This window comes from Mustelus asterias, chromosome 17 (assembly GCF_964213995.1).
Source record: "Mustelus asterias chromosome 17, sMusAst1.hap1.1, whole genome shotgun sequence".
Taxonomy (NCBI): Eukaryota; Metazoa; Chordata; class Chondrichthyes; order Carcharhiniformes; family Triakidae; genus Mustelus; species Mustelus asterias.
Window position 1 is genome coordinate 71,579,747 of NC_135817.1, and position 26,802 is coordinate 71,606,548.

Here is a 26,802-nt window from a genome sequence, read left to right on the forward strand (position 1 = left end):
AGAATTTAATTTAAAAATAATTTAAAACAAGTAGACAATGAGCACACAATTTATCCAAATTTCGAAATTCAGAAGTCAGTTAGACACCTGAACACTTTGGTTCTAACACTAGAACCTATTTATTTTGGTTTTTTAAAAGCTCAACCAGTGAATCCAAATATAGAGATTTGCTACTGTATTTAATATCCTACAATTCTCTATTGCCAGAAACCCGATTAACAATCTGAGATTTAATTGCATGGCTGTTAAGTTATAAATCTTTGCAGCAGGCTGCTGACTTGTCAGGTTTCTGCTAATAAAGGAAGATTTGCTTTTATATAGCACCATTCATGACCCTAGATTGTCAAAAAGCACTCAATACCAAAAATACTTTTGAAATGTAGGGCAGAATTCTCCTGTTCCACCCGCCACAGGAATCGTAGCGAGAGGGACGCGGACCATGTAAAGGTCCGTTGACCTCGGGCAGGATTTTCCGGCTGTGGGGCGAGCGTGGCTGGAAAATCCCGCCCGTAGTTACATTTGTAATATAGGAAGTATAACAGCCAAAATGGCACAGCAAATAGCAAACTTGCACAAACAGCAATGAAATTTGTTTTAGGGTTGGTTGAGTGAAACATGTTGGCCAAGATACTGAGAGAACTCCCATGCTCTTTTTAGAAATAGTGCCTTGTAATCATTAGATCAATGTGAGAGGGCAGATGTTTAGCATTAGTTAAATTTACTCCTTGTCCTTCTGCTCAAAAACATTTTGCCCACAATGTTGAAAGAAGTGTGTGCTGATAACAGTGCAGTGAAGGAAACGGGGTGCCATGGACCTATGTGACCAGGGAAACTAACAGGTCACCTGTTTATCAAATTTGATTTCAAGATTAGAAAATAAACACAGGAATGATTGAGAATGAGGGTAAATTAAATTGGGTTAATTAAGTGTTGGATCAGATACAGAAAGGGAAATAAAGAGGAGAGAAATGTTTGATTAAGAGAGAGAGAGCGAATAAAGGGACAGAAAACATAAAATAAAATATTTACTTTAAAAACTGACCATTTAAAATTTCACCGAAAAATTCAAAACATGAACAATACTTGAAATTTTTAATTTTCAATTAGGTTAATTGGCTGTAATTAACAACTACCATCTTGTTAAAAGAGTACTAAATACTAAGCTCTAAATATCTGCAGTGAGTTTAGTTGGATCTAATGTGCAAATGGAGCAACTCCATTACATTCAGTCCATGTCAACAGTAATGTGAGATGCAGGGCGAGATTCTCTGGACTCTCCTCAGTGTTTTTCACGGCGGAGGGACGATGTGCTGTTCGCTGCAGGATCCTCTGGTCCCACCGCTGTCAATGAGAATTCCCACTGAAGCCATCCCACGGCGCTGGGTAACCCACGGCAGGAGGTACGCCGGCAGAAGTAGAGAATCCCACCAGCATGGACAGCTGGAGAATTCCGGCCATTGTTTTTATGAAGCTAAGTGTGGAGTGGCGTAACTCAGCAACTTTTGGATATTTGCATTTAACTGTACACCTACTCCTCACTTGAAGCTGCTGTGCCATTTATACATAGCCACATTAGCTTCATTGTTATCTTGACAAATGTTTGGTTAATATGTTTAAACTGTATAAAATTTACAATTCAAGTTTTTGTATGTTGTGTTAACCAGTGTCTTTATGGAGCATAAGATTTCTCGTTACGGACATATTCAAATTGAATTGCAACAATGCATTATAAAGAAATTGCACAATTAAAAAGCGATGCATTAATATGTTCTGCTCACCTTTGACTGTCAATCTCCAGATAATCTGTCACACATGATTCTCCAGACATTGGAGGGCCTCCGAGCTTGAATTCTCTGAAATAAATGATGGCTCTAAAATGTTCCTGAACCTGTAGTATTAAAAAGAAACACCAGGGTTTGTATTCTGCCTCATCTTCCATTTTTGAACAATAGTAAACTTGCTAAGTGAAACAATATGCCATAGCTTCCAAGATATACAAATAAAATTGCATAAATGGCATTAAGATGACTGCCCAGTTAATTTTATTTGTGTGTTGTTGGTTGCGAAAGAGGCACTAGCTAATATACTTGGAGAGCCATCAGCTGGCCAGCAGTTCTTGTGCTCAGCAGTGCCACAAGGGAGGCCCTGGCTGCCAGAAAGACAAGCACTGGAATCCCAGGATTGTAGAGATTTGGCAGCAAGGGGAGGGAGGCATGGTGGCTCAGTGGTTAGCACTGCTACCTCACATGTCCCAGGGATGTGGGTTCAATTCCGGCCTTGGGTGACTGTCTGATGTGGAGTTTGGACATTCTCCCCGTGTCAGCGTGAGTTTCCTCCAAGTGCTCTGGTTTCCGCCCATGTCCAAAGATGTGCACGTTAGGTGGCGAGGCCATGCTAAATTGCCCCTTAGTGTCCAAAAGTGACAAGCGCGTCTAATATCTGGTGGAGACAGGAAGGTAGTGGGAGTTTTGTTCCACTATCATTCTGCCTAATTACATTCCCTTGCCTCATCAAAGCTTCCCATCAGCAAGAGCAGAAGATTCCGCTATAGCCTTTCTGCTGAGATAATAAACTCTACCCTCTTTTTCTACTTGATGCAAAAAAGATCCCATTGTATTATCTGAAGAACAATAGGGAGTTCTCCCAGTGTACTGTCAATAACATTTCTCTCTCATTCAGCTCACAAAATAAATTAACCTGGTCTTTCATTCAATTGCTATTTGTAGGATCTTATTATGTACAAATTGGCTCCGAGGTTTTATGTAACAGTGATTCTTCAAAAATAAATTATTGGCTTTAGCACCCTTGGTGACATCCTGAGGGTATGATAATGTGTTATTCATTTCTTAATTGCTTATTCATCCTATTTCCAATTTGTGGGATTTGATATAGACAAATTGGTTGCCACATTTGCTACATATCGAGTTGGGAATGTAAGGAAGGGGTAGTACTTCTCACTTCTAGGTTCGCCTCATTCTTTAGAATGGCTCATCCTTCATCAAGCTCACACCTCTGGCTCCAAATAGTTGTTAGTACGTGACAATCGCCACACCCCAGGAGACCACTTTGACAGGCGGGCTAAAGCAGGTGGGGGCCCACCTTGGCATATGAGGACTGATTCCAGTGGACTTGGTGAGTCCTCATATGCTTTAGACCTCAGATCCAAAGGTGTTGAAGCTAGGTCAACACTGTTCTGTGGATTGTGTGGGGCATGACAAGACACAGAAGACATTCTGGTCACTCAATGAATCCAGATCTACCTTCGGCCATCTAGACTTGTCTTGTCACTGGATGAAGACAGGTCAGAACAAAACAGTGAAACTGACTATGCACAACTCTCCCTCACTATAATCCAATTCATGTGCAAGTTATGCTTATAATTTTTGCTGCCATTCATCATCTATTTGTCACAAGTTATGTGGTGATGGGCAAGGAACATAGCAGGTGAAGTGGGAGCTGTAGTTGCGAACGTCCACACAGATGGCCCGAGGTCACAGGGTCATTTTTCCACTGAAACAAATCAGAAGTAGAACTCGGCAGCCCTGAATGACTGAGCAGTTCTTTATAGGATTTTTGTTCACTTCTCTAGAATGAGGAACGGGCTAGACATGGTGTCCTAAATATTGTCTGCTTCACCTTCCTGACCAGCATGCCACAGCAGGCAGGGACCCTATCGACACAGTCTAAGTCAACGTCAAAAAGGAAAATAAAAGTGACACCGGTCAACATTGGTGCATGGAACATTAAGATCTCACACTCAGCACACATCTTCAGCAAGAGACTATTGCTATTGCAGCTGCCAACCCAATTTTTTTCCAATGCCCCCTTCCCATGTCTGGTAACCTGCACCCTCTCTTGCATTGAAGTCATCATGAATGATTAGCCTTTCTGAATGTGGCACAATAGTAATTAAGGAGTGGAGGTCATCATAGAATTTATCTTTGACTTCATTAGGATTGATCATGGTAGGGGCACACACACTGAGCTTGTCTTTTGCTGTGCTGGGGGGATTTAAGTACTGCCTGATGATCATTAACATTCTTGGATAACACCACAGCTGACATACCTGATAGAATATCAGCTTGTCAGAAGAGAGCTGGCTAAGTACAACGTCCAGATCATCTTTCTCAGTGAGACACATTTACCTGAAATTGGTGTAGGTTACACATTCCTATGGATTGGCCATGGAGGAAAAAGAATAGCACAAAGCTGGGAGGCTTTGCTGTCATAAACTACCTTGTCAGCAAATTGATTTGCCTTCCCAAGAATGTTAATGATCATCGGGTAGTACTTAAATCCCCCCAGCACAGCAAAAGACAAGCTCAGTGTGTGTGCCCCTACCATGATCAATCCTAATGAAGTCAAAGATAAATTCTATGATGACCTCCACTCCTTAATTACTATTGTGCCACATTCAGAAAGGCTAATCATTCATGATGACTTCAATGCAAGAGAGGGTGCAGATTACCAGACATGGGAAGGGGGCATTAGAAAAAAATTGGGTTGGCAGCTGTAATAGCAATCGTCTCTTGCTGAAGATGTGTGCCGAGTATGAGATCTTAATCACCAATAGTTTACTGGCTCTCTATTCACAATAAGGCATCTTTTATGCACCTCAATTGCCATCTAATCGACTATGTCATCGCCAGGCAGGATGTTCATGTAACAAAAGCCACGTGAAGAGTTGACTGCTGGACTGACCACTGTCTTTTCATTTTAAAGCTAGGCTTCAAGATCTATCACCAAAGATGCCCCTAGGGAATGAAGGTCTAGAAGCACCTCAATGTCTCACAGCTCAAGTAGGCTGTCATGAAGGAACAAAAATAGAAAATGCAAGAAAATCTCAGCAGGTCTGACAGCATCTGTGGGGAGAGAATAGAGCCAACGTTTCGAGTCTAGATGACCCTTCATCAGAGCTCGAGATTCCAGAACAGAGATTCCAGCATCTGCAGTATTTTGCTTTTATCTCAGTCATGAAAGAATCTCAGGAGAAAATAGACTTTCACTGCACTGCTGATGACTGGGTGACCTTCATGGATATATACTGCTCCAGAGGCCTTTGGTCCTCCCTCTCACAATCATCAAGATTGATTTGATGAAAACAGTGATGTAATCAGAAACTACTGGAGGAGAAACATCACCTCCACAGGGTTTTCCTCAGTGACGTCATCACTATCCAAGCATGATGCCAATTGAAACATCTGCATAAATATTCAGTGTAAGCTCAGAGAGATGCAAGACACTTAGATAAATCAAACAGCAGGCACACTTCAGTCCTATGCAAACCACAAAGACTAGCAGAGATTCTGGTATGCTCTTATGGATGGAGAAAGAATGGCTACAACAATAATTTAACAACTATAATGGCAATAGTGGCTTTACAGTGGCCACTCTGGCTGAGAGCTAAGCATGCTGGGAATTTTGGTCAGCTTTTAGATTAAATCCAGATGCAGGTCGTAGAGCGGCTCTGATCTGGGAGCTGTGATCTGAAGCTTCCTGTGTTGGCCCAGATAAGGGAAGTTGTTTACATTAACCAAGACATCGTGGCTCTGATTTTTATGGCTACTAAGCATGGGACATGGCAAATGAACTAAGTGTAGTGGCTTCGTTCAAAAGTAATTTCACTGGGTGTTTGAGCCATGTGATCGGTTTCTGATCAATTCGTTGGCTGGATGACAGAGAATCTTCTGGAAGTGGAGAATTGTGGATAAAAGGACATGTGAGTTCTTTGTTTGGCAGCAATAACTCGAAGAGACCAACCGGACAGCAGCTGGATAGCTCCAGGAGAAATGCCAAGAACAGAACATGGACTCTGCACCAAGTTTCTCGACCTGCCTATGGCATTTGACAAGGCCAGCTATGAGGGCCTTTGAAAGGCAATGGAGAAATTCAGTTGCCCTGAGAAATTTATCACAATGGTTCAACAGTTCCATGACAACATGCTCACATGGACTTGTTCTCCAGTGCTATTTTTATTTCATTCATTCATGTGATATGGGCATCTCTGGCTAGGCCAGCATTTATTGCCCATCCCTAATTGCCCTTGAGAAGATGGTGGTTAGCTGCCTTCTTGAACCGCTGCAGTTTGTGTGGTGTAGGTACACCCACTGTGCTGTTAGGGAGAGTTCCAGGATTTCAACCCAGCAACAGTGAAGCAATGGAGATATATTTCCAAGTAAGGATGGTGAGTGACTTGGAGGGGAACTTACAGGTGGTGATGTTCCCATATATCTTCTGCCCTTGTCCTTCTAGATGGTAGTGGTCATGGGTTTGGAAGGTGCTATCTAAGGCGCCTGAAGTATCTTGCATTTGGTACAAACTGCTACCACTCACTGTTCGTCAGTGATGGAGGGAGTTAATGTTTGTAGATGGGGCACCAATCAAGTGGGCTACTTTGTCCGGGATGGTATCAAGAATCTTGAGTGTTTTTATATAGTATTAATGCAGAATCAGAAGAACTGATAACTTCATATTTTGCCATTTCTTTTTTGTTTGCTTGATGAGGCGGACTAAAAACTGAATAGCCTTGTGTGCCTATCAGAACAACAGGACCCTACAACTGGGAAATTAAACTGTATTTTTCAAAATGTGAAGAAGCCTGTGTTCCCATCAATTACCTTCAAATCCCACGTACAGTTGATTTCTTTCTGATTAGAGTAACTGGGTGATGTGAAGCTTCCATTTGTTCCATCAAGGGTACCACCACATTCTAAAAAAGGAAGGAAACAGATACTTATATCAGCAAACTTGTCATTCTGTTAATTTAAACCCTGTACAAATGGCAGGAGGCTCTGCCTCTAAAAGCACTAGGCCTACAGCAGTTACAATAACAGAGACCACTTGCACTGCTGTAGTTCCTTCAAAGTTGGATGTAAATGTAGACAGCAGGGTTTCTGAACTCTCTAGAGTTCCCATCGAAGATGATTCCCAACACTTGCAGAAATCCAGCCATGTGAGAAATCCCAGTGCTTTCTTCCTCCCTCGGGAAGCGAATGATTTGTTGTCAACTCACAACAGTGCATCACCAATCTACGAGATTGCTGTGTGATCAGCAAACTAACTGATGTTGCTCATGTCACCAGTAGCTATCTGAAAGCAGCCAGAGGCATAAAGGTTTAAGCCACGATGACCTTCACTGTCACCAGCAGTGCATGCCTTGTGAATGTGAATGTCTCCTCGTTGAAACAGAGCTGCCTTAAGTGCCATCACTCAGTGAAATTCTGGTATGATATTTTATTTTTGAATACTTGCATGTTAGAATGTCTCCTGCATCATTTTTTTCATTCTGTGCAGATCCTTACTGTTGCTCCTATTTGGAAGTCCCAAAGGTAAGCACAGTAGCATTCCCATGTTCAACAATTGAGAATGTACAAATACTATAAAGCGGTTCCTGTCCACCACAAGCTCACTTGATACAGTGGTTAGCACTGCTGCCGCACAGCGCCAGGAACCCGGGTTTGATTCCCGGCTTGGCTTATATTACACAGAGGGTGGTGGGGGCCTGAAATGCGCTGCCGGGCAAGGTGGTGGAGGCGGACACACTGGGAACGTTTAAGACTTATCTAGATAGCCACATGAATGGAGTGGGAATGGGGGGATACAAAAGAATGGTCTAGATTGGACCAGGGAGCGGCGTGGGCTTGGAGGGCCGAAGGGCCTGTTCCTGTGCTGTATTGTTCTTTGTTCTTTGTAAATTTGGTGCTGGGTTTCAGATACCACTTGAATGGAGTGGTACAATCCAAAGAGAAAGCAATTTGACATACACCTAAAATGAGCAGCAAGTTGATACAGCGATTGTTTATTACCTCATAGACCACACACCCATAAAGGTGGGATGATCATTACAGTTCAACATTGTTTCTAAACAGTAAATACTTCCATTCATTCACTGTGCAGCCTGTTTATGACCGCAGGCTGCAGTGAGTGATATAGTTCTGCACTCGATCTTCTGACTGTGGTTGTAGAATCTGCTTTCATGTGTATATTCCCATGGCCTGTACACAGGAAGCGATGTGTCAGCAGCACAAGAGTTCTTACCAGTGTGGCTACAAGCATGATGTCTAAGATCTTATAGTAAACCATTTAAGTTGTAGACCTTCGACATGATTCCTATACAACTCAGCAACTTTACATGATGTCAGGCTGGCCGAGATGGCACAAGGACTTGGGTGCATCAACCCACTTATCTTCGATGAGAACACTGCCAACAATTGGAAAAAGTTCAAAGAGGAATGGTGCGTATACTGCCATGCCAGTCTCTCTGATAAATCAAAGAAGGTATAAATTTCCACATTGAACCTACTGGGCCCAATGGTGGTTGAAAAATCTGATTCCTTTGTCTAGCAAGGGGAAAAAGACCATGATGATAAAAAAATGTGAACAGATGTCTGTGCCTATAAAAATTTAGTCATCATGGACTGTAAGTTTTTCGGGCAACACCAACGCATATGAGGACTGTAAAACGCACATTGGCCATTTAAATGGTAGAAGTGACCACGTTTGGCTGCAGAAACTGGCTGTTTTCTCCCAGCAGGCTCAGCCCTGCCTGCTTCCAGTCGAATTCACAGACACAGCCCAGACGGGCTGCTGATTAGATTAACTGAACCACAAAGGGAGCAGATGACATCACCAGACCAGACCTGCATCGAGATTGGAAGATCAATACCAGCCACAATGTACCTGGATAACATACAATAGATATGATAATGGGGCTATCCAGCAGTAAGGAGAAACCCATCTCCATGATGGGAAAACAATCTGTAAGCCCCGGTAAAGTGATTAGGAACATCGATGGGTCATTCATACTGGACAAGGCAGTCTCAGCCATTTGTGATTTCAATAGACTGTGCTATCACTGGAGCTGATAGCCATCGAGGACCATTGTTCTTGCAATTGCTGGTGGGGGCGGAGCTCACGGGACTTTTGAAATCTGAACTTTAAAAAGTGTGGTTTTGCAGCCATTCTTTCTCTTTTCTCTTCGGACCAGCATGGCAACTCTCTCCTCTCTTCTCCTGTTCCTGCCTGCCTCTCGTTCGTCTTCAGCACGCAGCCCGAAGTCCACTGAGCAATTTAAACTAGGATTGTGAGTATCCTCTGGTAATTCGCGAAGTTCCCGAGATCAGCATAGTGGATGAGGCTTTGGGGAAAGGGGGCGGGGCTTTTGCATGCACCTTTCATAGTTTAAGACACTGGTAAACTTGTGTAAAGTAAGCATTCCCGTTGTGCCCGTTTTAGTATTCCTTCCATAGCTATAGTCTTATAGAGCATAATGCATTGTGTGTTGTTTTCCTGGTGTTTGGTGATCCTGACCTTGATGTTTTAACAAATATATATATATCTTTGACTTCCATTGGAGTCCTTTTTGATCTTTTCAATTGAAACAGTAGGGGAAATACCCGACCCCACCGCTGTAGGCACGGCCAAGATCCTAGTCAGGGAGGTGTTCTCCAGGTGGGGACTCCCGCAGTTTGTGGAGTCGGACCAGGGGAGTCATTTCACAGGGCAGGTCATGCAGGCGACCCTTAAGGTCCTGGGCATCAGGGCAAAATGGCATGTGGCCTATGACCCCCAGTCCTCGGGTCCTGTAGAGAGGTTGAACCGCACCATTAAAGAGAGGTTGCGGAAGGAGACCGGCAACTCTCCTAACCGGTGGGTGGAAGTTCTGCCCCTAGTACTCATGGGGATCTGGGCTAGTCAGTCCAGGAGTACAGGATATTCCCCACACGAGCTCATGACCAGGCAAGTCATGAGGACTCCGATTCATGTCATGGTACCTGCCCTGACAGAGGGACAGCTCAGGGAGGTCAATAGGGATAAGTTCGCAAAACAGCTGTTGGAACAGCTGAAGCAGGTTCACTGGCAGGCAGCCAGTAACATGGGGGCCCAGCACCGCAGAAACAGGCTGCTGCTGGAACCCCGCACAACTCACGAGTGGGCCATAGGAGAGCAGGTGATGGTCCGCAATTTTGCGCGGGTGGGGACCTTTGAGCCACTGTACGCGGGGCCGTACAGTATAGTGGACAAGGCCAGCCCCATGGTATACGCTGTTCAGCTCCCCCGCAAGGTGAAATGGTTTCATGTAAACCAATGCAAGCTCTTCGACCCCACCAGGGCCGGGAAGAGCAAGAAGGGAGTGAGGAAGGGGGTAGCAAGTGAGGAAGCCCCCGTAGGGGAAATACCCGACCCCACCGTTACCCAACAGGTGACAATGTGCTGTCCCAGCTGGGCAGCACTGGAGGTAGCGGCCGCAGTGAGGTTAACGGTGATACAAGCACCCAGCCCGGGTAATTTTAAACTACCCGAGCATCAGCTCACCGGCCGGGTCAACTGCCTCAGTGTGGCCGAAGTTAGGGAGGCAGAGGAGATGGAGGTATCACCTCTGGTATGGGAGTCAGGGAGGGGTTGTCGGAGCAGCAGGGTCTCCAGACCCCCGGTAAGGTGGTCTCCCTCACACATGGCACTCGGGGCCTGACCCCGCAGCAAAAGGGCCCGGGTGGAAAGTAGAAGGCGTGGGGCACTACCAAGTGCGGCCACGGGTAGCCCAGTCTCCGCAGGGAATGGAGGGGGATTCCGGAAACACTTTGGGGAAGGGGAGGCCAGGGGCAGTCAGGACTCTCGGCCCACGGAGGTCCGGACCGGACGGTCGGGCCAGGCAGACGACTGGCCTCAGCAGGGTGAGGATCAGTTTTAAGTTGGCCACCCGGAGACGGGTAGCGGTGTAAATAGATATAGGATTCACGTTCTGGTTGTTTTAGTAGTTTTCTGTGTAGATTATTCTGTGTATGTGATGTTTTCCGAATTGGGAACAGTAGTGTGGAGGTCGGGAACTTCCACAGTTTAAGAATGGACGCAGGGCACTAGGACCCTGGGGAGCCGGGCTGCGAAATATAGTACCGCAGCCGGCAGCTTGTGAAATTGCACGGCGGCAATTTCAAAAGCGGTAACTGCAAGCGAGGAATACAATGGCGCCCTTCCGTTTGAAGTGGTTTCAGGAAGGGTGGACGGCAATGTGGAGGCAAGGAGGTCTTCTGTTTTGTTTTACAGATGGGTTGTCCTGCCATACGGATACTGAGTATAACAATGTGCCTGGAGATGTGCGAGACCCGCAGAGGGGAAATGGAAGAGTCGTTGGTATATGGGTGCTCTGGCGGCAGGGCACCCCTCGTAACTACCGGTCAGGGAGACCTGGTGGCCTCAGAGCAGACACGCTACTCCCATGTGGGGAGGTGGCCTGGGTGGCTGGGGTCGAACTCGACCAGGTACCCCAGCCACCAGAGCTTCACATACGGAGAGGCCTCTGTACTCTGCAAAGAGATACAGGTAGCGACTGACCGGGTTAGGGTGACTGAGGGCAGGCGGGTGTGTTTAACCTGTAAGGGGGATGTTCCTTTGGGGAGGTGGTGGTGGCTCAGGAAGCTGAGCCCGGGCATGAGGGATCGATCCTCGGACTGGGAACGACTGGACAATGATGCCTACCGGACCATCACGGGGTCACCGGGAGGGATTACTGTATGTTGGGAGAAGTGGTGGGCTTATGACCAGGGGATATATTTGTGCCTATGGGGATCTGCCAGGGTATGTCTACAAGGGGCATCGATCACTTTTGTGAGGTGGTGGCAGGACCCAGGGAACGGGATAAATTGGGACCGCAGTGGGCAGGCATGTGTAACTCCCGGGGAAGGGATGGCAATGAAAGCTACCGAACTGCTGGTTCAGGTAAAGAAGCCCCTACCCACCGCCCAACCGATCGACCCTCACAGCTGTCCGACCACCACCAAGGGGCCCGAGAATGGGTTAGTACTCGTCCCCACTAAAAAAGTGTTGTACCAGGGGGTACATTACGCTGTGGCCTCGGTCTTTCTGAACCTGACCGAAGTACGTTTGCCGGCACGGTGTCCTCGCGAAACGGAATTATTGTACCAAGCACTTTTAAAGGATATGTTCGAGAAATTCCATAATCTGGATTTCGGGGACATTGACACAGGAGAGATGTAACTGCAAGTTCCGAAAGCGAAGACAGACCGCGGAGCTGCGGAAGCTATTAAATCGATCAAACCTCCACAGCCAGAACCGAACCTCGCCAGTTTAATAAAAACCGCTACTGTATCCCAATGCTGGGAAGTTTCTGTATATATATATATGCGGTAACCCCTACGTTTGGGGGCCGCTGGTTTATTGCTGTACTTTTTGTATTTAACGTTTTTTCATCCCGCATATTGCAAGGGATTGTTGTAATGTATCTACCTTTATCACCTTTCTCTGTGCTGCTGCATATAAAAGGGGTGTAGCTCAGATTAAGGGGACTCCTCGGGACACAGAGCTTCACGGGTTAGTAGGGGGTGCTTACAGTCACAAAGGAGGAAAAGTGTTGCCCCTCAACGTTTTATGTCGATATGGTCCGAGCGAGTCTGGACGTATCGAAGGGGCATCTGTAAGTTTTTCGGGCAACACCAACGCATATGAGGACTGTAAAACGCACATTGGCCATTTAAATGGTAGAAGTGGCCACGTTTGGCTGCAGAAACTGGCTGTTTTCTCCCAGCAGGCTCAGCCCTGCCTGCTTCCAGTCGAATTCACAGGCACAGCCCAAACGGGCTGCTGATTAGATTAACTGAACCACAAAGGGAGCAGATGACATCACCAGACCAGACCTGCATCGAGATTGGAAGATCAACACCAGCCACAATGTACCTGGATGAGATACAATAGATATGATAATGGAGCTATCCAGTAGTAAGGAGAAACCCATCTCCATGATGGGAAAACAATCTGTAAGCCCCGGTAAAGTGATTAGGAACATCGATGGGCCATTCATACTGAACAAGGCAGTCTCAGCCATTTGTGATTTCAATAGACTGTGCTATCACTGGAGCTGATAGCGATCGAGGACCATTGTTCTTGCAATTGCTGGTGGGGGCGGAGCTCACGGGACTTTTGAAATTTAAACTTCTGAGCTTTAAAAAGTGTGGTTTTGCAGCCATTCTTTCTCTTTTCTCTTCGGACCAGCATGGCAACTCTCTCCTCTCTCTTCTGTTCCTGCCTGCCTCTCGTTCATCTCCAGCACGCAGCCCGAAGTCCACTGAGCAATTTAAACTAGGATTGTGAGTATCCTCTGGTAATTCGCGAAGTTCCTGAGATCAGCATAGTGGATGAGGCTTTGGGGAAAGGGGGCGGGGGGGGGGGGGGGCTTTTGCATGCACCTTTCATAGTTTAAGACACTGGTAAACTTGTGTAAAGTAAGCATTCCCGTTGTGCCCATTTTAGTATTCCTTCCATAGCTATAGTCTTATAGAGCATAAGGCATTGTGTGTTGTTTTCCTGGAGTTTGGTGATCTTGACCTTGATGTTTTAACAAATATATATAAATATCTTTGACTTCCGTTTTGATCTTTTCAATTTCTCACCAACGATCTCTGACCAAGTCACAATATTAAATATCCCTTACCATAATTCTGGAGTCTAGAACTGAGGGTACTCTGGGCGCTTCGAAACCGCCCACTCAGGAAAGGCTGCCATGTAAAGGTGGGCAGAGGCTTTCCTTTCCTCTCTCTCTAGCGGAGTAGGCGCAAGGTGGCTGTGAGTCCACCGGTAAGAGGGAGAGGATCACCCGGGCAGTGGTGAGGTTTGGACAATCGGTGTGCCAAGCCCAAAGTGAGCCCATTGGGTGGAGTTAAAAAGGGGATCCCGCTACAACAGACACATTTTTATCACCACTTACCAGAAACTCAATGAATCAGTAAAATCATTTGCCTCAACTTTGAAAATTCTGACAAATAAAATGCATTTTCGATATTGTCATCCAAGGAACTTATAAAAGTTCCATATAGTGTGTGGAGTACACAGCTATGCTACTTACAAGCAGTTACTCCACAAAAAAAATGTTAGAATCCGCCATTAGCATCTTCATGCCAAGTGAGCAATCCAAGAGGAGCACCCAGGGGTTAAAGAGAGAAATGGAAGTTTTCTCATTACAGAACCCACCCTGCCGGAACTGCAGCCACAGCAAGTTCCCACTACTATAAGTCATGTTGCAGCTGGCTACTCCTCCAAAGTTTGCAGCATGAACAAAGTGAATGAGCTGGAGGCAAATCAAAACAACCAGACCATCAAACCCTCTAACATATTCCACTATGAAAGTGTTGACTTTATCGCAGAAAAAGGTGAAATGTTCACAACATTTAACATTGTTCACAGCAATGCCAAATTTAAAGTCAAAATTGACACGGGCAAAAGTTTTGTCGGAGCTGCTTCTGCAGGAATTCAAGTCCTGTTTTGTACTAGATTCAGCAGCAAATCGAGTCCTGTGCTGTACTAGATTCTGCTGGAAATCGAGTCCTGTGCTGTACTAGATTCCACCAACAAAAGTAAACCTCATTGACTATGAGGGACAAACCATATACACGGAAGGATAGTCACCCTGCGCTGAATGCAGGGCAAGTTCCAGTTCCATACAGTTGATTGGGATACCAAACATCTGTTGGGTCTCCAGGTCAGCATTGCACTCATGTTGGATAGTTTGCCTGCTGAGTAGAACCACTCCCTGCCAAACTCCATTCACCACTGATGCAATCTTAGAAAAATACTGGTTTTTGCAGGTTCTCCCATGACTGACTGTGTCCACAATCTCCAGTTACATTTGCAGCCATCCCTTTAAGAGGCGCAGGCTTTAAATAGCACCAGCATTGAGCAATGCTGATGGCATATTAGGCGAGTCATCAACAAACAGTGCAGATAGTAAAGTTAAAGTTAAAAGTTTATTTATTAGTCACAAGTAGGCTTACATTCACACTGCAACGAAGTTACTGTGAAAATCCCCTAATTGCCACACTCCGGCGCCTGTTCGGGTACACTGAAGGAGCATTTAACATGGCCAATTCACCTAACCTGCACATCTTTGGACTATGGGAGGAAACCGGAGCACCGGAGGAAAATCATGCAGACACAGGAAAAACGTGCAAACTAGACACAGACAGTGACCCAAGGATTTGAACCCAGGTCCCTGGCACTGTGAGGCAGCAGTGCTAACCACCTTACCACCTACCAGGCAGATAGTGCCTGATTATTTTAATTAATTAGGGAGACCAATTTGGGGGCTTAATTGCGCCCATGTGATGGGATACACTCTTCAAGCTGTGTAAATTTTGCACTTGATAATTTTCCATTGTTACGCATGAATGGAGTTTTAATCTTCAACTGATCATTTTTTAAACTTTTCAATCCTGTTGAGATAAATGTTTGTAGATAAGTGGGATTTTACAGCTCCGCTCGTCCTGAAACCATAAAATCCTGCCCGAGGTCAACGGACATTCCCATGTTCCGCCCCTCACCCACTCCAATTCCCATGGTGGGTGGGCCAGTAAAATTCTGGTGGTAGGGGGAGGGGCAAGGTGTTTCGTTATGGCAAGTTATTAACATGAATGACTAAAATTTTGTCCCATACATTTTGTTTTGCAATGTACAATGACACCAATGGTTTGAAAACTGGAAATGAATTTTCTATGGTAAAAAAGCATACTTTTACTTTTCTTACCTGTCATTGGTACCTGAAGAAATGTAATTGAATACTGTGAAAGGTCACATTCTCCTGTTGGGCTAAACGTCACTAACAACGTATTCCCAGAAACAATAACCTCACGGGTATTGGGTAGACCAGTTTGGGTGAACCTATAAGCAGAAAGATTTTGTTACCTTTTCGAAGTAATTTTTCTTAACAGTAATTTTTACACTGAGAACACAAAATAAAAATAGCCTTTTAAAACTCCCAGACATTGTAAACTGATGTGGGAATATGTCAATGGAATTTCTCAGCTGATGGGGTTGAAAATCCATAGCCCTATCAGATTATCAGTGACGGGAGTATTTCAGAAGGGCTGGATTTAGGCCGATTTCTGTATTCCACAGCATCAGAACTATAAATAACATCAGTTTTTTGGCCAGTGATATAAGAAGGGTCACGGCCAAAGGCAAGGCCTTCCGACATTGCAAGTTCCCATGCCAAAACCTTCTGAGGAAACAAGTGCAGGATTCTCTGCAGTGTATCATGCTGCCAAACTATCTCTTTAATTCATTCATGGAATGTGGACATCGCTGGCTAGGCCAGCATTTATTGCCCATCTCTAATTACTTTTGAAAAGGTGATAGTGAGCTGTCTTAAATTGCTGCAGTCCATATGGCGTAAGTGCACCCACAGTGATGTTGGAGAGGGAGTTCCAGGATTTTGACGCAGTGACAGTGAAGGAATGGTGACATATTTCCAAATCAGGTGGTAGTGTTTCCATGTGTTTGCTGCCTTTGGCCTTCTAGATGGTAGCAGTCATGGGTTTGGAAAATACTGTTTATGCAGCCTTGATGAGTTTGAGCAGTGCATGTTGTAGATGGCACACACTGCTGCTACTATGTGTTAGTGGTGGAGGAAGTGAATTATTGTGGATGGGGTGCCAATCAAATGGGCTGCTTTGTCATGGATGGTGTCAAGCTTCTTGAGCTGCATTGATCCAGTCTAGGAGAGAGTATTCCATCACATTAGTATCTGTGTATGTTGCATTAGATTAATAGAAACTTATTTTAACAACATAATAAAATTCAAAATATGACTAAGCTGCCAACTGTTCACTTTTGGATGGACAGTGCATATTTTTAACTTCTGTTTGTGTTGCTTGCATACAATTTAATAAATGATCTATTGCAACAATTTAAATTGCTTCCTAAATTAATATCTCCCTTTTATGGGCAAGCACTGAAGCCGCCCAGTCATTCTATGTGCGGAATAATTGCAAATGATCCTTATCTTATGATGATGTGATTCAAATGGCATGCCGGCCAATAGTGCAGTTATATTGCAGTATTCCATGGGCATTGGTAGTTTCAATTATTTCAAACATTATTACCCAACTTTTATTTTAAAAGGAGCCAAGGTCATTTTTACCTTTACTGCTTAGCCAGCAATCTAGCAGAGCAGATCACTTCTCAGTTGTAAAGCATGCCCAATTTTCACCCTTTGAAAGGAGCAGTGCCCCCCCAGCAAGGTTCACTGATTCTCTATTACACAACTGCTAAGCATGAAACATGACCATTACTGTCCCTCCCACCCTCCCCCCTGCCCCACCTCAGCCCCCCAACAGCTGAGCAAAATGCAGCACCTCTCTGTTATTCTATGAGCAAGGGCCCATATCCCTCTGCTCTTATCTTCTGCCACAATCACCAGCAACACCTAGCCCGCTTCCCCACCATACTTCAGAATGGAAGAATCTCAGAAAACCACTGATAACCAGAATGTACTCTGAGTAGGGGACTTCAATGTCCATCACCAAGAGTGGCTCGATAGTATCACCACAGACCGAGCTGGCTGGGTCCAAAAGGACGTAACTGATAGACTGGGACTGCGGCAGGTGGTGAGGGAAACAATAAGAGGGAAAAACATACTTGACCTCATCCTCACCAACCTGCCTGTCACAGATGCATCTGTCCATTGTAGTATCAGTAGGCGTGATCACCGCACAGTCCTCATGGAGATAAAATCCATCTCTACATTGAGGATAACGCCATTGTGTTGTATGGCATTATCACCACGCTAATAGATTTCAAACAGATCTAGGAACTCAAGGCAGGACATCCATGAGGTGCTGTGGATTATCAACAGCCACAGAATTGTACTCAACTGCTCTCTGTAACCTCATGGCCCAGCAAAACCCCCCATTCTGCCATCACCTGGGGATCAACACCAGTTCAATGAAGAGTGCAAGATGGCATGCCAGGAGCAAACCGGGCTTACCTAAAAATGAGATGTCAACCTGGTGAAGCTGAAATATAGGACTACTTGCATGCCAAACAGTCTAAGATAGAGCTAAGATAGATAGAATTAAGCAATTCTATAACCAATAATCACACCTAAACTCTGTAGTCCTGCCGCATCCAGCCATGAATGGTGGTGGATAATTAAACAATTCAAAGGAGGAGGAGGCTCCACAAATATCCCCAACCTCAATGATGGAGGAGCCCAGCACATCAGTCCAAAAGGTAAGGCTGAAGCATTTGCAACAATCTTCGGCCAGAAGTGCTAAATGGATGGTCCATCTCAGCCTCCTTCGGAGGTCCCCAGAATGACCGATGTCAGTCTTCTGCCAATTCGCTTCACTGCATGTGATATCATGAAACAGCTGATGCACTGGATACTGCAAAGGCTTTGGGTCCTGACAATATTCTAGCAATAGTGCTAAGGACTTGTGGCCCAGACCTTGCTGTGCCGCTAGCCAGTTTGTTTCCGTACATCTACAACACTGGCATCTACCCGGCAATGTGAAAAATTGCCCAGGTATGTTCTATGCACATAAAACAGGACAAATCCAACCTGACTAATTACCACCCTATCAGTCAACTCTCAATCATCAGTAAAGTGATGGAAGGGGCCATCGACAGCTTTATCAAGCAACCTGCTCACGGACACACAGTTTGAGTTCCACCAGGGTGACTCAGCTCCTGACCCCATTACAGGCTTGGTTCAAACATGGCCAAAAAACCTGAATGCCTGAGGTGAGAGTGATTGCCCTTGATGTCAAGGTAACATTTGACCGAGTATGGCATCAAGAAGCCCTGGCAAAACTGGAGTCAAAGGGAATCAGGGATAAACCCCTCCACGGGCTGGAGTCATACCTGGCACAAAAGAAGATGGTTGTGGTGTTTGGTGGTCAATTATCTCAGGTCCAGAACATCACTGCAGATGTTTCTCAGGATAATGTCCTAGGCTCACCCATTTTCAGCTGCTTCATCAATGACCTTCTTTCCAACATAAGGTCAGAAGTAGAGGTGTTCAGTGATGACTGCACAATCCTCAGTACTATTTTTGACTCCTCAGATACTGAATTAGTCACTGTCCAAATGCAGCAAGATCCTGACAATATCCAGGCTTGGGCTGACAAGTGGCAAGTTAACATTTGCGCCACACAAGTGCAAGGCAATGACCATCTCCAACAAGAGAGAATCTAACCATTGCTCCTTGACATTGAATGGCTTACCATCACTGAATCCCCCACTATCAACATCCTGGGGATTAGCATTGACCAGAAGCTGAACTGGACTAGCCATATAAATATTGTAGCTATCTAAGGCTAGGAATCCTGCGGCGAGTAACTCACCTCCTGATTGACCCAAGTCTGTCCACTATCTGTAATGGAATACACTCCACTTGCCTGGAGGGTGCAGCTCAAACAACACTCAAGAAACTCAACATCATCCAGAACAAAACAGCCCGCTTGATTGGGGCGGCACGGTGGCACAGTGGTTAACACTGTTGCCTCACAGTGCCAGGGAGCCGGGTTCAATTCCCAGCTTGGGTCACTGTTTGTGTGGAGTCCGCACGCACGTTCTCCCTGTGTCTGCGTGGGTTTCCTCTGGGTGCTCCGGTTTCCCCCCATAGTCCAAAGACATGCTGGTTAGGTAAATTGGCCATGCTAAATTCTCCCTCAATGTACCCGAACAGGCGCTGAACTGTGGTGACTAGGGGATTTTCACAGTAACTTATTTGCAGTGTGAATGTGAGCCTACTTCTGACTAATAAATAAACTTTAACTTTGCTATCGCTTCCACAGATGTTCAATCTGATGAACAGTGGCAGCCATCTACAACCTTCAGTGCAGGAATTACCAATGTTCCTTAGGCACCATCTTCCAAAGTCAAAACCAATACCATGTAAAAGGACAAGAGCAGCAGATACATGGGAACACCACCACCTGGAGATTCCCCTCCAAGTCACTCACCATCCTGATTTGAAAATATATTGCCGTCCCTTCACTTTTGCTGGTTCAAAATCCTGGAATTCTCTCCCTAATAGCATTGTGATGTACCTGCACCTCAGACACAGCAGCGGTTCAAGAAGGCAGCTCACCACTACCTTCTGAAGGGCAACTAGGGATGGGCAATAATGCTGGTCTAGCCAGAGACGCCCACATCCCATAAAATTAATTTTAAAAAACAATATCAATCTTCATTGCTTTGTTGTCTCTGGCTCATAATCCTGGAGATCCCTTTCTAATAGCACTGTGGGTGTATCTACACTACATGGACTGCAATGGTTCAAGAAGGCAGCTCTCCACCCACTCAAGGGTATATTTAAGAATGAGTAATAACTGTAGGCTTTGCCGGCCACACTCACATCCCATGAACTAATTTTTTAAAAACTCCCCCTCAATGTGTTACACAAACTCCAGTAGTCAGTCACAATGTTTTGTCAGCTGAAGCAGTAATTTACTGTAATCCAGCACAGCCAACTGTCCAGCAATGTCGCACCAGCCATTTGAATTGTTCAAATGTTCCCATGAACAGAAATAATTCACTGAAAATCAGCTACAAGGGTCATAGAAAGTTCACAGAGTTCAACTTATTATTTGTGTTGCTATTTCCTCTGTTACGAAATAGGAAGTGCACACATAGTGAGAGACTTAAAATGAAACAATGGTGGCTGAACTTCAAGTGGGACAGAAAACTTACGAAAATTCCAGGCTACAAATCAACTCACATTTCCCATAGAGAGCATTCTAATATCTAGCCTGTAGTATTAATTAAGTCTTTTCAGTAAAATGATTCATAATTATCATCCTCTAACAATCTCGCCTACTAACAAGGTAATTGCATGTTAATAATCTTTTGTAAACAAGTCGCAATGAACCAAAATAATATTTCTTTGGTTGATGTTTACATTAATAGTTCTCCCCAGTTTAATCAATAAGGCAAGCAACTTGACATCACTTGAAGATCAAAGGTCACAATTCACCTCTGGAACACTTAATGTCTGACAAGAAGATAAGTGTTCCACCTGCAATTACAAAACTGTTAATTAAATTAAAAAAAGCATTGAGCCAACCTTTCATAGAGTTTAGCAAAATGAGCAATGAAGGAAAAATTATACAAGCTGCGATTCTACCATCCTGCTGCACTAATTCTTTAGCACAGCAGGCCGGGAGAATCTCGCATCGGCTGATTTGCGGGGTTCGCACGCGTGTTCACGTCCCGTTTGCGTCTCCCAGTGCCGGATTTCCAGCGGCCGCTGCTGCGCACTGGAAATAGGCGGGAAGATGCAGAAATGATTTAAATACTAATTTCCCTACGACTTAAATGAGATTAACAGGCCCGGGACTGAGGTCTCCGGGCCTGCTAGACTCTCCCACTCTGCCAGAGTATTTCACTCCAGTGGGGATTTCACTAGTTCCGCACTTTCGGGGAACTAGCGGCCAGACCCCACTGGAGTGAAGAGGGGGCCGATCGGGGCCCGCTAGGGGGTCGGCGGTGAGGGGGTGATGCCCCCTGGGCATGAGCACCCTGGCAACGCCAGCTTGTGCCCCCTGACAAAGTGCCAATGCCCAGGAGACACCTTGGCACTGCCCATCGGGCATGCGCAGTGGAGGTGGGGCCTAAAGGGTGGGGCAGATGGGAGCTGGGCCCAGGGGCCAATAGGTGGGGGTGGGGAGCTACGCTGCCACTCTGCAGACAGGGTCGGTCAGGGAAGGAGGGAGGGATCAGGACAGGCTTGGGGGGGGGGGGGGGGGGAGGGGGGGGGGGGTTGGTGGGTCAGCCGGTGGGTCAGCCTGCTGGGAGGGTCGGCACCGGGAGTGGGGGTTAACTATCGGGGGATACTGGAAAAATCGGGCTGGGAGGGGTGGTTAAGGCTAGGCCCAGAAATGGTCAGGGGGGCAACGATTGGGCTGTGGTGAGGGGGCAGAGAGCCGGCATTCCGGGGTTGCGAGGCTGACCAGAGATCGAACTGGCCAGCAAAGAGGGAGGCTGTCAGTGCGAGGCCACTGCGCATGCGCCGATCTCAGCATTGACAGATCGGTGCATATGCAGTAACCCTCAGCACGCTAATTTCAGCCTCTGCAGCAGGAATAGGCTCCGATCCCTGAAATTTAATGAGATTCATGTTGGGTGGCCTCTGCAGTGCACAGACTGTAGGTGATTTTTGTCTGAACTCCCACTGAAAAATACAGTTTTCACACAAATTCGACATTTAGAATTTTTTGGGGAGAATTCTGCACACGATGTTCACCTAAAGGTTTACATTTTCTCCTAAATGCTATATGTTTTTTACTAACTAAAGATAAAATTGATAAATGTTACTAGCCCAGAAATTGGTTTGTATTGTCTGGCTGGCACAAACTGGCACATATTGGGCTTCAAACAGCAAAGTGACTGCTGTCAAGCTATGCATGCTTGGAGTTCCTATGCAGCTCACTGGTGAGTTAACATGGGATTTGGAGTTTGGTTGGTCCTGAGATGAAGGGAAGGGATCAGGAGAGGGGGTAATTGGGAGGGGATGTTGTAATTGTGAAGGAGGGGAACAATTAGGAGCACTTACTCAGTTTGGGTTCTGCCAGGGTCACCTGGCTCTTGATCTAGCCATGATGTGGAGATGCCGGCGTTGGACTGGGGTAAGCACAGTAAGAAGTCTCACAACACCAGGTTAAAGTCCAACAGGTTTATTTGGTAGCAAATACCATAAGCTTTCGGAGCTTGCTGCTCCTTCGTCAGATGGAGTGGTCTCTGTTCTGGCAATATGTATCTCCAACAAGAGAGAATCCAACTACCTCCTCTTGATACTGAATGGCATTACCACTGTTAAATCCTCCACTATCAACATCCTCGGGATTACCATTAACTAGGAACTGAAATAGACCAGCTATATAAATACTATGGTTACAAAAGCAGGTCAGAAGCTGACAATTCTGCAGTGATTAATTCACCTCCAGATTTCCCAAAACCCTTTCATCATCTCCAACCCACAAGTCAGGAGTGTGGTAGAATATTTTCCACTTACAGTGGATGAGTGCAGTTCCAACAACACTCATGAAGCATGACACTATCCAGAGCAAAGCAGCCCCCTTGAATCATAGACCACAGAGACCACTCCATCTGACGAAGGAGCAGCAAGTTCCGAAAGCTTATGGTATTTGCTACCAAATAAACCTGTTGGACTTTAACCTGGTGTTGTGAGACTTCTTACTGGTCTTGATCTAGTTACAGCCATGTCAAACATGGACAAAAGAGCTGAATGCCAGAGATGAGGTGAGTGTGACTGCCCTTGACATCAAGCAGCATTTGACCAAGTGTGACATCAAAGAGTCCTCACAAAACTGGAGTCAATGGGAATCAGGGGGAAAACTCTCCACTGTTTGGAGTAATACTTGTAAGGAAGATGGTTGTGGTTGTTAGAGGTCAATCATCTCAGTCCCTGGATGTGGCTGCAGGAGTTCCTCAATGTGGTGTCCTATGCAACCATCTTCAGCTGCTTCATCATGACCTCCCTCCACCATAAGGTCAGAAATGGGGATGTTTGCTATTATTACACAATGTTCAGCACCATTCACAGTTCCTCAGATACTGAAGCAACGAATGCCCAGATGCATCAAGATCTGGATAACATTCAGGCTTGGGCTGATAAGTGGCATGTAATATTTGCAAGTGCCAGGCAATATGTATCTCCAACAAGAGAGAATCCAACTACCTCCTCTTGATACTGAATGGCATTACCACTGTTAAATCCTCCACTATCAACATCCTGGGGATTACCATTAACTAGGAACTGAAATAGACCAGCTATATAAATACTATGGTTACAAAAGCAGGTCAGAAGCTGACAATTCTGCAGTGATTAATTCACCTCCAGGTTTCCCAAAACCCTTTCATCATCTCCAACCCACAAGTCAGGAGTGTGGTAGAATATTTTCCACTTACAGTGGATGAGTGCAGTTCCAACAACACTCATGAAGCATGACACTATCCAGAGCAAAGCAGCCCCCTTGAATCATACCCCATCCACCACCTTCAACATTCACTCCCTCCACCACTGATACACAGTGAAAGCAGTATGTACCACCGACAAGACATACTGCAGCAACTTGCCAAGGCTCCTTCAACAGCACCTTCCAAACCCACGGCCTTGACCATCTAGAAGGACATGGGCAACAGATACATGGGGACACCACCACCCGCTAGTTCCTCTCCAAGCCACACAATATCCTGACTTGGAACTCTATATCTGTTGCTCTAGCTGGTTCAAAATCCCGGAACTCCTCTCCCAACAGCACTTTGGGTGTATCTGCACCACATGGACTGCAGCAGTTCAAGTAGGCAGCTCATTACCACTTTCCCACTGGCAATTTGGGATGGGCAATAAATGCTGACCTAGCCAGTGCCATCCGTGTCCCATGAAAGAACTAAAAAATTGAAACATTAGCAAAGCCAAGGAAAGCTGTAAAAATACAAACAATTGCACTAACCAATATGACGTTACCCTTGCAAAACCAGCAGCTCACCCTCAACCACCTGAAGAGTTTCATGAAATTGCTGTGTTTGTGTGTTAACTGCCAATTAAATTAACCACCAAAAGTTGGTGATGCCACTTAAAAGTATAAGAGATTAATGCTCCTGCAATGTCTAACTCTAATATACTCTCTTGAGCTATACAGATTTTTGATTAGCAAGGGAGTCAAGAGTTGGGGTGGAATGGTGGGGGTAGGGTGAGGGGACAAGCAGAAAAGTGGAGTTATGGCCATGCTCAGATCTGCATTGATCTTACTGAATAATGGAGCAGCCTCAAAGGGTCGAATGTCCTACTCCTGCTTCTATTTCTTTTAGTCTTATCATTTAAGCCTTGGAGTTTATTAAAATAGACAACCGTGCTATTTGGGATAAGTATCATGGTCTGTAAAACAAATCAAAAGAAATACAAATCTGTTTTCAAATTGATCTATTGCAAAGACTCTCTGAATGACACGTACTTACTAACAATTTGTTTAGAGCCTGGAACCCAAGTATTATAGATAGTCACATTCGTGCCAGTGCAGACAGATCCTTCGTCTTCAGTGGAAATTATAGTTTTGATGGAGCGATCACTCTCTCCCTGCACCAGCCAATAGTTACTGCTGTTTTTGCTGCAGTTCACTAATCTCTGTGAATTAAATGTCTGTTCTTTGCTCAACAACAGAACACGAAGTACACAGTGACCTAAAAGGACACAAACAAATCCAAAGAAATTAGGTCATTTATTTTAGTATGTGGGTCAATTGGATCTTCCCAGCTAGATTTTTCTATCCTGGACAAAGGAACAAAATTTCCTCAGAGCTGCACTATGCACATTTATGTGATTTCTAATTTTCAGCCAAGTTACTCGAGTGGAGCAAGAGCAGCTCTTTGAAAATTATTGGCCGAAGTTGCTTAACAAAATTGAAAAAACCTGTTTATATGATGCCCTTAACAAAGAAAAATAAGCTAAAACATTTATAAAATACAAAGTAAACTCTTAGGAAGAACATTATGAACATTAGCAGCTGTGAGCACTAAGTATGTAATGCATTCAGCACCACTGTATTCTCATTTTTCTTTCACTCATGAGACTTAGGAAGCATAGGAAACTGATGTTCCATTAAATTGCAAAATCAGTTGAAATATTAATTTGCTTAAGCAACTAACATGCTAATAGGCAACTTGGTCCTTCTAAGGGGTCTTATGCAAGCAAGCTATCACACTCCAGTTAAACATGACGTCAGCGATTTGGACCCAGCTTTCCAAAGTGTTGACACTTCTGCTGGTTTCAATCCCCTCTCCCTGACACAGGCTCCCAATCGTAAACAGTCCTCTACGTTAAAGTTCCTCCTCTAGAATCTTACAGTACGGAAGGAGGCCATTAGTGTACCCTGACTGTAATCTTTCTTCTTAGTCCCAAACTTCTGCTTTCCTGATTTCCTCAGAGCACTGAAACTTTTCCCTATTCTAGTAAATATTAAATTCCCATTGAATGATGTGATTGAATTGTCTTCTATACCCACTTAGACAATTCAGTTTAGACTTATAGTAACTCACTGCACAAAAGATTTTAATCTTCCCTTGACCTTTTCTTTAACCAATTATCACAATTGTGTGAAGAAACTCCCTACATAACAATCAAAAACAATAATTCGATATGCTTTAAGGCATTTTAAAATGAAAAGTGTGATGTTATACAATTATTATTTTAAACTAACATCCCTTGTTTCACCCAGATTTCCATTCTGATAATTCCTCCTCTAAATACTGGTTTGCTGCCTCTGCAATTGAGCTACTTACCAGCTTTCAAGCTTTGAACATATCTTTCTTTAGCAACTGTAAAAGACCCAAATTAAACTCAGTCAATAACTTAAAGGATAGGGTACTTTCACTATGAATCATTATCTATATCATTCCGTGTTTCAATCTCTGTAAAGAGACTAAGAAAAGGAATATATAGTTAAACAGTAGAATTAGTAACAAAATAGGAAGATGCGTAAATTACAGAAGTCAAATTAAATAATTTGCCATGATATGGCAAGCTTACTGTTAAGATATTTTCATATTTTGTAATGCTTTTAATGCTTTAGTTTATTTATTGGCCATTTTTACTTTTATCTGTAAAGGATAGCAAACACAAGCTATACTAATTTACTTTTAATTTACAATATCTTACTTCACAAGGTAGATGAAGGTAAAGATTATTTGGCTGATCTCATTTATCCAGAAAGACCTTACAGTCTCCCTGTTACAGCATCCAAAGATATGACTACAAAATTTATCTGAGCAATGCACATTATTACACCTTAAAGGGATATGCAAAGTTTTAGCCGCGTTTTTGGCAGGCACATTTATTCCTACAGTATAAAGGTAAATGTTAATTACTGAACCACAATCTTACAGCATTGTTTACCAGTTTGATTTAGGTGAAATGTCATCGACAATATGGGTTTTCTTCTGTTATCTTTGGCTGGATTTATACAGTATTATGCGGTATATAAATTAAGTCCTTAC

At 44.6% G+C, this 26,802-nt stretch overlaps 1 protein-coding gene across 1 annotated transcript in view; it reads right to left on the bottom strand.

Annotated features, from left to right (window-relative positions):
• The window catches only part of LOC144506605 (suppressor of tumorigenicity 14 protein homolog), a 55,769-nt gene that overhangs the window by 5,380 nt on the left and 23,587 nt on the right, over positions 1–26,802 (bottom strand). Inside the window, exons 6-10 of the mRNA XM_078232953.1 lie at positions 26,089–26,124; positions 24,765–24,990; positions 15,530–15,663; positions 6,618–6,709; positions 1,779–1,888 (exon numbers count right to left, since the gene is read on the bottom strand). Coding sequence (XP_078089079.1) covers positions 1,779–1,888; positions 6,618–6,709; positions 15,530–15,663; positions 24,765–24,990; positions 26,089–26,124 — 598 coding nt within the window. The remainder of the gene's footprint in view (positions 1–1,778; positions 1,889–6,617; positions 6,710–15,529; positions 15,664–24,764; positions 24,991–26,088; positions 26,125–26,802) is intronic.